The following is an 11,188-nucleotide window of genomic DNA, read 5'->3' as shown; positions in this document are numbered from 1 at the left end:
TGCCTTACAATATTTATATTCTATATTTGGATATTGAAGGCTCCTATTATCACATTTCCAGATTTGTTTGTATCTAACGCTTCACTGAACATAATTGTAGATGTTCTGCTCTACATGTCACTTGATGGTGACCTGCTGGATACACCCAGAAATGTAATCACAGAACTGTTATTTCTTCATGGTAGCCATATAGATTATTTTATGCTCCCTCTCCAGTAATCTCCTTGATTAATATTACTTTAATCTCATCTTCTTTTCCTTCCCTATCTTTCCTGACAACGTTAATTTAAGAATATTTAGCACTTTAGAATATTAATTAACACTATTCTGTTTTGAGACATCATTCTTTTATCTTCACTTCATTTTACCCTTTGGTCTAAGCCAGGGGTGGGGAACCTGCGGCGTTCTAGGCCATTTAGTGCGGCCTTTTGAATGAATCCAAATTTTGTAGAACAAATCCTTTTATTTGAGTATGTTTTGGTTTGTCTTTTATTATTTTAATTTTAATCTTAAAATGAATGTATTTAAAATACTAAAGAGTAAAACAAGATTCAACAAAATAATTCTCCCTGACTGACGGCCACAATAAAAAAAAGTAAGTCATGACGGCGATTTTAACAAAATAATGTACATTTTGAAGTATGTCTAATTGAGGTTTCTTGGATGTGGCTTATTAGATTACAGCTAACTTACTGTGGTATTCCAACATGAAAAGGTTCCCCATCCCTGGTCTAAGCCCTTTAACAATATACCATTTCTTATTCCAGAATCCAATCATTTGTTCCACATGTTCACTTTTGGCTACATCTTGATTTCCAAGTCATCACCAAATTATGTTAAGTCCTTCCCCTCATCATTACTGAACTCTCCCTTCATTCCTCACTATGAAGTCTTTAGTCCAATTGTGTTCATGTACAGCCCCTGTCTAACATGTATCCAAGAGCCATTTCTGTTGTTGGTGGGACATGATATCTGATTTTAATCCTGCATATAAAAATAATTGGAAATTAATAATAGCATATGAAATCACTGTTTCCATTGCCTTGAGAGTTTGCCACATTCATTTACTTTTACAGTTGCTTCCTCTCACAGCATTTCATTTTTTGGCTGGAGGTTTTCCTGCACAATTTTGTTTAGAGGATATCTTTTCTCCATACTCCATTCTCCATACTAAGGCGCGGCACAGTTGCTGCCTTACAGCGCCAGAGACCCGTGTTCAATGGGTGCTCTCTGTAAGGAGTTTGAATGTTTTCCTTTGTGATGCCATTTTTTGTGCTTCGGTTTTCTCCCACAGTCCAAAGGCATGCAGGTTTGTAGAAAAATTATCTTCTGTAAATTTTCCCCAGTGGATAGGATAGAACTAATGTATGAGTGATTGCTTGGCGGCATGCACTTGGTGGGCTGAAAGGTTTGATTCCTTCCTGCTTCTATAAACTAAACTAAACTAAAGTAAAATAAACTCTTCTTGTTCTCCATCAGAAAATATGAATTGGCTATGTTGCACCATCTTGTAGGGTGCTACAATAACCTAAAGAATGATTTATTTTGTCTACTAGAGCCATAATGTACCCCAAAGGCTGGTTTTACATTGTCAAAAGTAGCTTGAACTGGTGCTATCTACTCTTAAAAAATGTTGTGTGGGTTTACACAAGGTCAAATGGGCATAATTAATCACATTATTATGCCAACACACATTCTGCAGCACAGTCCTGTTTAGCCCTAGTCAGCACAAAATCAGCAAATGCTGGAAAATGGACTTAAAAAATAGAAATGCTTGAAATGATCAGCAGGTCAGGTCACATGAGTGGAATGCAAATTAGATTTAGTGCTTCAGGTCAATTAATTTTCATCAGAACTGGCCAGACATCATTTCGCAGATTTTCACTAATCTCATATCTATTTGAGATCTCCATAATCTCCAGTCTCCTTCAGTCAACCAATTTGCTTCTGCCTCCTCCCTAAAATTATTAAGCAGGACTGTCTTGGCACACCATTGATCTCTGTTTTTGTTATTTGTGCTTTGATCCTATTCTCTCCTGTTATTCAATTTCTTCCCACCAAAACCTACAAGACTTTGGTACTCTCTAACATTTCAGTTTCACATGAATGTTCAATTATAATTTTTTAAAAAACATGATTATTGTTATAGTTTAACAAAAATTATCAGAAAATGAAACATAAAATACACGTGTTGGCACCAAAATCCAAGAGCAATGGAATGAAGGCATACAGTGACAATGTAAAAAGTGTACTCAAGATGTTTCTGGCATCCTTGGATCCTGAGATTGTTCAACTGTGCCGTTATATTTTCTTCGTCCCATATTGATTTACAGTATATTTGCTGTTAGATTTAATTTAAACTAGCGACTGTTTGATTTTTAATATGGGCCTGCAGCAAAGTTGTAATAAGTGAAAGCATAGAACATAACATACATAAAATATATCAACTTAAAACATAGAAAATCCACGTAGCGATGGATGAAATCAGTATTTTGTTTAGTTTTGAATCATTTCCCATTTATATCATTTTTCAGTTTTAGATATGAGAGGTAAGAATATAATATACAATATAGAATGTAATGCATGTAGGTTGGAATGAGATTTTTGTCCTTGTGAATTAAAGATTTTCTTCAGGGGCACGTACATTTTTGACATTTGAAATATCAAAATCATTATTTTTAACAGAGATACAAAAAGCCTGCAGCCTAAGGCACAAACTGTTGAATCTAACATCAGTGGTGAGTAAGATATTGCAGGAACTGTGAGAGAAAGTTGCATTTGCAAAGGCAGCAACTGATTAGGGATAGTTAATATGGCTATTCCGGAAATGGGAAATCATGTCTCATTAATTTGATATAATTTTTTCCAGAGGTGACCAAAGAGTTTGATTAGGATAGTGCGATAAATGTTGTCCACATAGACTTCAGCAAGGCCTTTGACAAGGTACCACATGGTAGGCTAGTCTGAATGGTTAGATCCCATGTGATCCAAGCTGAGGTAACCAATTGGATACAAAATTGGTTTGAAGGTTGCAGACAGAAGGTGATGGTGGAGGATATTTTACAGACTGGAGATCTGTAACAAATGTTTGGGTGAACTTTGTTTGTATGTTATATTAACAATTTTGGTAGTTATATATGTGGCATGGCCAGTAAATTCATAGATGACACTAAATTGAGAGTAGTATAGTGGATTAAACATTACAACGGATCTTGATCTACCTGGGCCATTGGGCTGAGGAATGGCTGATAGAGTTTAATTCAGATAAATGTGTGGTGCTGTGTTTTGGTAAGACAAACCAAGACAGGACTTACCCAATAAAGACTTTATCACACAATCCTATGGCTTTTTTTTAGCCCTTTGATTTCATTGATAAAGGTATATTTTGAGGGCATATTTTAAATTCACCTGCATCAGGTGGAGTTCAAAGAATGGTAACAAGGATTATCTAGAGATTTAGGATTCTTCATTGTGAAAGTAAGTATCTTGAATACCCAAAATTTAATGTAAGGGAACAATAGATCTAGAGGAAACATCATAAACAAGAAAATGTTGATCACAGATTACAGAACACACTCATTAAAATAACAAGTCATAAGCAAAATTAGGAATCATAAAATATATATGTCCCAAACATGTTCAGATTCCAATCAAAAACTGTAAATTATTCCTTCAATATTTGATCAATTTTAAAAGGAGCCATATTTATTTCTAAAGCATATCATGCTTAAAATGGTCACAGATGATCAACCAATGTTCATGTAACAATGATTGCTATCCTGCTGGAATAATGGTTGGGATCGTCCTTGTGGAAATGGTATTCTAATTGGAATGGAACTTTCACTACCATACTATGGTCCTACCTTGAAATTCAAGCAGTCCTCCAACAGAACAGGAACATATTAGTAGTTTATCATACCAGTAGGCCTTAGCGAGATGGAAGCATATTAGAGGGACAGAAGATTTTTGAAGAACACAGGATCATGATAATTGCTTTCTTAGGCTTACCATCAATTTCTGTATACCAATTCTGGAAAGTGATAATATCAGTTCGGACCAACTTGCTTTCCTTCATCCCCTTCTCCAGTTGCTCCTGCCCTCCAGGGTCCAGTTCTCCTGAAGCGTTCCAATACCTTTTCCTTTCTCTTCCCAGCCTCCAGCCCCATTTTACAACAATCCATAGTTTACTTGAATTCCTTTGCTAGCTCTCCTGTACAGAGTCAGAAAAGGGGAGGCTTTTCATTGCACAATGTGTGCAAAACCTGATGTATCCTGCCTTGTCAATATGCCTGTGAGGATTTTGCTTCTGGGTAACCTAAGTAGCATGCACCTGCTCCCACCACCAAGAATTGAAGAATTTTGTAGCCCATTGTATTCACAGAATGTTTATTTGTAACATTTTATTTGCTACTTTAACCATTTTTGTGTGTTTCAATTTTCATTCAATATCTTTACTGGTTTGAAAAGCCTATTAAAAATGCCTCCTGGCATACTTTGTATAAGATTTGTCATTGCTTAGCCAGCATGGTGACATCACAGCTGAGGGGTGCCTGAACCCTTCTCAAATTAGAGCAGCAAGTGGCAGAAAGGAGAAACATTTCCCACAAATTTTTGCGAGGATCTTTATTCCAGGTGAATAGGAAGTATCATTGCATTATTTGGCAGAAGAGTACAATGCACAGAGCCCGTTACACTGTGCATTTATTACCCATGACTCAGAAAAAAATGGGTATCAGTTTATTTTCTTAAACTATGGGTCCTTTGTTCTGCCTGTTTATGTTGTAAACAGGATGACAAATATAATCCAGAGTGTTTTTTAATAAATTAACAATTTCATGCTCAGATATTGTTTTTAGTTAAATATTACACATTAATATCAAGAAATAAAACCCGTTTTTAAGTTTTTAGAGACAAATATTAGCAAAGTAAATCTTCACAATGATGGTTTTCACACATATTCTCACTAATAACATAATTCATTTTATTTCATTTCTTAAAGTGAGCAGTTTAAAATTTGTCTCAAAGCCCTTAACTGAAGGTTCACATACTAGATGTTGTTTGCTTTTTTTCATTTTAGTGTGTACTTTACATTTTCTAATGTATTTACATACTTCTGTCATGTGAATTTTGCATGGAAAAAATGAGAGAAAAATCAATGCAGTATGCAGAGCATTTCACTTTCAGTTACAAAAGTGTTTTTCCGTCATCAAAAGGTTTTCATTGTCACAGAAACCCAAACAGCAAGTTGAGACAGGTCATGGTAGTGTCAGTATACTTTACAGATTAGCAAAACTTACATATATATTTTTGTGGTTCTTAATTTCCTCCATTTTCTAGCCCAAATGTAAAATGTTTGTTAGAGCACAGCAGTTTCCACAGTTTCCAAGTTGTTCTTTTTGCTCTTCCCTGTAGAATTTCTGTACTGAATTATGGAACTGGATCGATAAGACATTTTCATTATAGTACGACCAGTGCGATGTAAACTCAGTATCAGTTTGAAGAGTGGTGTGTAGTTCGGAACAAAAATGGAGGACGAAACATTTCACATATCAATTATATCAAGTAAATTAAATGTTTCATTTCTTTTTTCTTAAAAATCTTTTGTTGTATTATTTCTTATTTACAAGGAGTCAAATAATATGTGACCCCTTTTTTTAACCGAACATGAGGAAAAGAACTGTTTCCTGTGTTTACGTTGACTAGTTTTCTTTGACCTGCATACATCTAACTTGAATTTTGATTTTGTAGATTGCATGTATGATGTCAGGAATGGCAGAGTGCAAATCAACTATAGCTCAGTCATATCACATAAAAATGAGAGGTTATCTCAAAGATCACAGTGTTTCTCATGATTCCATACTGGAACTCATGATACTGGATTGCAAATCACCAGAACTTCAGTGAATTAGTTAAACAAGTCAGTGCAATAGTCAGACCTTATCCAGTTATCTTCACTGTGGTAATTTTCCTTGTCATCTTTTACTGCCAAATCTAGCATTTTTCCTGTTTAATTTTATAGTTGACCTTCTGCATCCTGAATGGATTCTGTTCAGTATTAGATAGACCATTGCCTAGCAGAGTCCGATGTACTTCAAGTTATTTTGAATTATCACATCAGTGACTGCGTCAAAAACAAATTGAATGTTACTGGTGTCTGTTGCGCAGGTAAAGTGGGAGTAGATTTCCTTAGTTTCCTTGTTGCGGTTCAGGTCCTCAAATTGTCGCTGAATGTAGACAGCAGCTTCTTCATATGTATTCTGACCCTTGTATTCTGCGAAACACACCGTCAATGGAATTCGTTTGATCTTTTCTGCAAGGAGATCTTTCTTGTTCAGAAACAAGATAAGTGACGTGTTGATGAACCAGTTGTTGTTGCAGATAGAATCAAAAAGACGCAAACTTTCAGCCATTCGACTCTGAAACAAAAAATGCAACATAACCATTAAAAGGTGATGATATAGTTAGCAGAATAGTTACACACTGAAGTTGAAGTCCATCAAAGCAAAATACCATGAATGCTAAAAACCTGAAATAGAATCAGATACAAAATAGGTAATACCCAGCAGTTCAGCAGCAACCGTGGAGAATGTTTCAGTTAAATAAAATTTAATCAAAACTAGGAATAATTAGTGAATAAAATTGCTTTAAGAAGTAGAAAAAGGATCAAGAGGATAAAATAAAATGGTACGCTGTGTTATAGTGTGGAAGGCCGAGTAATTTAAACCCCAAACATTGATAGTGCACAGCAAATGAAGGTGATGGTTAGATTAAAAAATATATGATAGGTAGGTAGAGAAGAGGCTAAGAATAGATGAAGGAGAATTATTTCCTGCAAATTCTGAAGAAAAATACATTGAATGCTGGAAACCTAAACTCAAAATGCGGAAATGCTAGTTAAATGAAATTGTTATAGTTAGCGTTGAGGCTGCAATGTACCCAATCAGAAGGCCATTGATGTACCCTTGGAAGCAAAGTTCCTTGGCATTAGTAGAGGAGGCTAGGAGTGAAGAAGCTGAATTAGCAGCTGACTGAAAACTCTTGTTCATGTAGAGTCTGAGAGGCATGGTTTCACAAATTAGTCAATCAATTTGCAACTGGTTTCCCCAACATATAGAAGACCATTTGTGAGCTGCAAGTACAATAAAAAAAAACATAGAACATAGAAAAATGCAGCACATTTATTTATAAATGAACATTAAATGTTAATCGTGCCAGTGAAGTCGACATTCTGCATATATATTTAATATGTTCATCATATCAGCATAAATAATAATAATAATAGTAACATAATTGCCAGAAAGTCTCTGCAAAGTGGGAACTTCTTGTCTTGAAATCATGTTCCCCATTGCCATGATTTGGGGACCTTGCAACATTTACCACTTTGTCAGTATTTCTCAACAAATTCTTCTGAGCAAAGACTATGTCGGGTTCAGAATCTAGCTACTAGGACTTTTCTGTAAAAAAATACTGAGTTTAGTTTCAACTCATTCACTGTTTTGTATGTTTAACATAAATCGATCTTGGGCAATAGTTCAGTAATATGCATGAGTTTAAAAAAGTAGATCAGAAATTTGATCAAATCGCACTGTACCATGCACGTACAATTTGATTTTCCCTCAAGTGAAACATGAATAATCATTCTTAGATTTTCAATCACTGCAGAATTTCATAATTGGTTTATTATGGTCACGCATAAGAGATACAGTGAAAAATTGTTTTGTGTGATCTCCAGATAAATCATACCATAGACGAGTTCAATCAATAATACAAAAGAGAAAATAAACAGACTGCAGAAGATATTGTTACAGCTACAGAGAAAATGCAGATTAAAAAATGCAAAGGCCACACAAGGTAAATTGGAAGATTGAGAATTCACCCATAGCATATGAGAGGTCCGTTCAATAATCTGATAACAGCAAGAGAAGCTGTCCTTGAATTTGGTGGTACATGCTTTGAATATTTTATAACCTCTGTTTGAGGGGAGAAGAGGAAGAAGTCTAGTTGCATGATCACATTGCTTTCATACTCATCAATGGTATTGGAGAAAACTAAGTGAAAATAGATTGTGTGGGCAAAAATACAATGATCTGATAGAGAAATTTCAAATTCGGGTCAAGGGTTAATTATAACTTGACAGGGTATTACTGTGCAAATTGATTCTAATTCTGTAGTATTCATTATTTTCAGTGTATACACATATTGGTCAAGCTATATGTTGAACACAAATGTAGATGTAATATCATTCATTGGTTGAGCTGTAAACTATTTCAGTTGCATTGGTGCTGCTTAGGGAAATGATCCATCTCAGTCAGATACATTCATATAGGAATTCAGATCTCTGCACTAAAGAACCATGATCACATAACAAATTGCCAAACATTGCTTAATCCTTTATCCAAGTCAAACTAAAAGAAATACTATTCCCAAGACAAATACAGTCAAATGCTCAACATTCAGTTCAAGGGTTTTGCTTAAAATATTAAATCCGTGATCAATGAGTAATACATCAATGTTCTAGTTGGAGACCTTTTGCAACTTTCACTGTTTAAATTGACAAATACAACCCAGAATATTCCAAATGCATTTGATTTGAGTAATAAAGCAATCCAGACTGATACACCATTTGAATTCAGAACTCAACCAGTTATGCAGGGAATAAGTACCCAAAACAATTGTCTTCAATGAAATCCATCACTGTGAATATTATTCAGAATCTGCTTCAGAGTCTCGACGCAGAATAAAGCCAAATTGATCAGCATTGATGTTGAACGATTTTTCTGACATTTTATATTGTTACAATTTTGAGGTTGATTTATGGTCAGAATTTAAAAGGCATAATTTATCTTTCACATGAGCATATTATTTATATATTTTCTTTTTTGCTAAAATGCAGTGTTGAAGTAAAACCTATCAAACAGCCACACCACATAAAATACTTTTCACATAAGCATTAAGGAAAGTATTTAAGATAATTCCTCACGTTAGTTATTGGCAGCTATTAGAAGGGATTCTAAGAGGCATTGGATTAACTCATATTTGGAGAAGAATGGGCTAATTGTGGGTAGCCAGCATGGCTTTTCAAGGGGAGATCATGTTTTACAAACTTGATTGAGTTTTTTGAGGAAGTGTTGAAGGTGATTGGTGAGGGTAGGGTAACAGATATTGTCTACATGGATTCTAGTAAGGCATTTGACAAGGACCCTTGAGGTAGGCTGATCCAGAAGATTAAGATGCATTGGATGCACTGAATCTTGGTAGTTTAGAAGGATGAGAGGGCATCTTATTGAAACATATAAGATTATTAAGTGTTCGGACATGCTAGGGGCAGGAAACATGTTCCTGATGTTGGGGGAGTCCAGAACCAGGGACCACAGTTTAAAAATAAGGGGTAAGCCATTTAGAACAGAGACGAGGAAACACTTTTTCTCACAGAGAGTTGTGAGTCTGTGGAATTCTCTGCCTCAGAGGGCGGTGGAGGCCGTTGTAATGACACACGGCAAGATATAACACATATTTATTAAAGTCCACTTACAGCATTGGTCTGCAGGACATTACAGTAGCTAGCAGCTACTCAGACTGAATTACGTAAGGAAGCTCTTGGTGATATCAATCATATATTAGGCGGAGCAATTACTAACAAGCACTATAATTTGTTAGTAGGTAAGTAACCAATGTACAGCCGGTTCTCTGGATACTTTCAAGAGAGAGCTAGATGGGGCTCTTAAAGATAGCGGAGTCATGGGGAGAAGGCAGGAACGGGGTACTGATTGGGGATGATCAGCCATGATCACATTGAATGGCGGTGCTGGCTCGAAGGGCCGAATGGCCTACTCCTGCACCTATTGTCTATTTTCTTTTGTCTATTTAGATTCAGAACTGGCTTACTGATAGAAGACAGAGGGTAATGGTGAAAGGTGTTACTCTGGCTGGAGATCTATGACTAGTGATGTCCTCCAGGATTCAGTAGTGCTGGACGTCTGATGTTATCTCTATATTACTAAATCTCTGATCTTGACCGCTTTTGGCCCACTGTGCTGCGATTTCCGACAGAACGCCGACACCTACGGCCGTCATTTTTGGCCACCTTGCTCAGAGCCCCCCTTAAGGGTGCGGAGGATCTTTCCCATCGATGACAAATCAGAGAGATATTAATGTTTTAAAAAAATTCACCGTTCTCTCTGCTGCCCCTGCTGGAGGGAGGGGGAGGGACTATAAAACCAGTTAGTGGTGTGCCTCACTCAGTCTCTGCAAGGTGGATGAAGCCAAGGTTCACGTCTATCTGAGCTCTGAATAACAACTGTGAGTGCCCTTAATGTGGTTTGAAAATGAAAATATGGTTTGTTTGAAGTAAAAAGGCACTGCCTGCAAATGGTTGTTTGGGTGCTTTGGCTTGAAGTTGAAAGGCACTACTTCCTGTAAATTGTGGCTTGGGAGCTTTGGTTTAAAGTTGAAAGGCATTACTTACTGCAAATGGTGGCTTGAAGTTGAAAGGCACTTCTTACTGCAAATGGTGGCTTGGGTGCTTTGGCTTGAAGTTGAATTGCACTATTTACTGCAAATGGTGGCTTGGGAGCTTTGGTTTAAAGTTGAAAGGCATTACTTACTGCAAATGGTGGCTTGGGTGCTTTGGCTTGATGTTGAAAGGCACTACTTACTGCAAATGGTGGCTTGGGTGATTTGGCTTGAAGTTTAAAGAAATCACCGTTCTCTCTGTTGCACCTGCTGGAGGGAGGGGGAGGGACTATAAAACCAGGAAGTGGTGTGCCTCAATCAATCTCTGCAAGGTGGATGAGGCCAAGGGTCACGTCTCTATGAGCTCTGAATAACACTGAACAAATGTCTACACAACTGTGAGTACCCTTAATGTGGTTTGAAAATGAAAATATGGTTTGTTTGAAGTAAAAAGGCACTGCCTACAAATGGTTGTTTGGGTGCTTTGGCTTGAAGTTGAAAGGCACTACTTACTGCGAATAGTGGCATGAAGTTAAAAGGCACTACTTACTGCAAATGGTGGCTTGGGTGCTTTGGCTTGAAGTTGAAAGGCACTACTTACTGCGAATGGTGGCATGAAGTTGAAAGGCACTACTTGCTGCAAATGGTGGCGGGTGCTTTGGCTTGAAGCTGAAAGGCACTACTTACTGCAAATGGTGGATTGGGTGCTTTGGCTTGAAGTTGAAAGGCACTACTT

At 36.7% G+C, this 11,188-nt stretch overlaps 1 protein-coding gene across 1 annotated transcript in view; it reads right to left on the bottom strand.

The window, feature by feature from the left end:
• Positions 1–4,967: 4,967 nt before the first annotated feature.
• gnaz (G protein subunit alpha z) overlaps positions 4,968–11,188 on the bottom strand; it is a 100,241-nt gene continuing 94,020 nt past the window's right edge. The window contains exon 3 of the mRNA XM_033043511.1: positions 4,968–6,416. Within this exon, the coding sequence (XP_032899402.1) occupies positions 6,072–6,416 (345 nt within the window). The 3' untranslated portion in view covers positions 4,968–6,071. The remainder of the gene's footprint in view (positions 6,417–11,188) is intronic.

This window comes from Amblyraja radiata, chromosome 25 (assembly GCF_010909765.2).
Source record: "Amblyraja radiata isolate CabotCenter1 chromosome 25, sAmbRad1.1.pri, whole genome shotgun sequence".
In the NCBI taxonomy this organism is placed as follows: Eukaryota; Metazoa; Chordata; class Chondrichthyes; order Rajiformes; family Rajidae; genus Amblyraja; species Amblyraja radiata.
The sequence above is the reverse complement of the archived record's forward strand: the minus strand, read 5'-3'. Positions and strand labels throughout refer to the sequence as shown.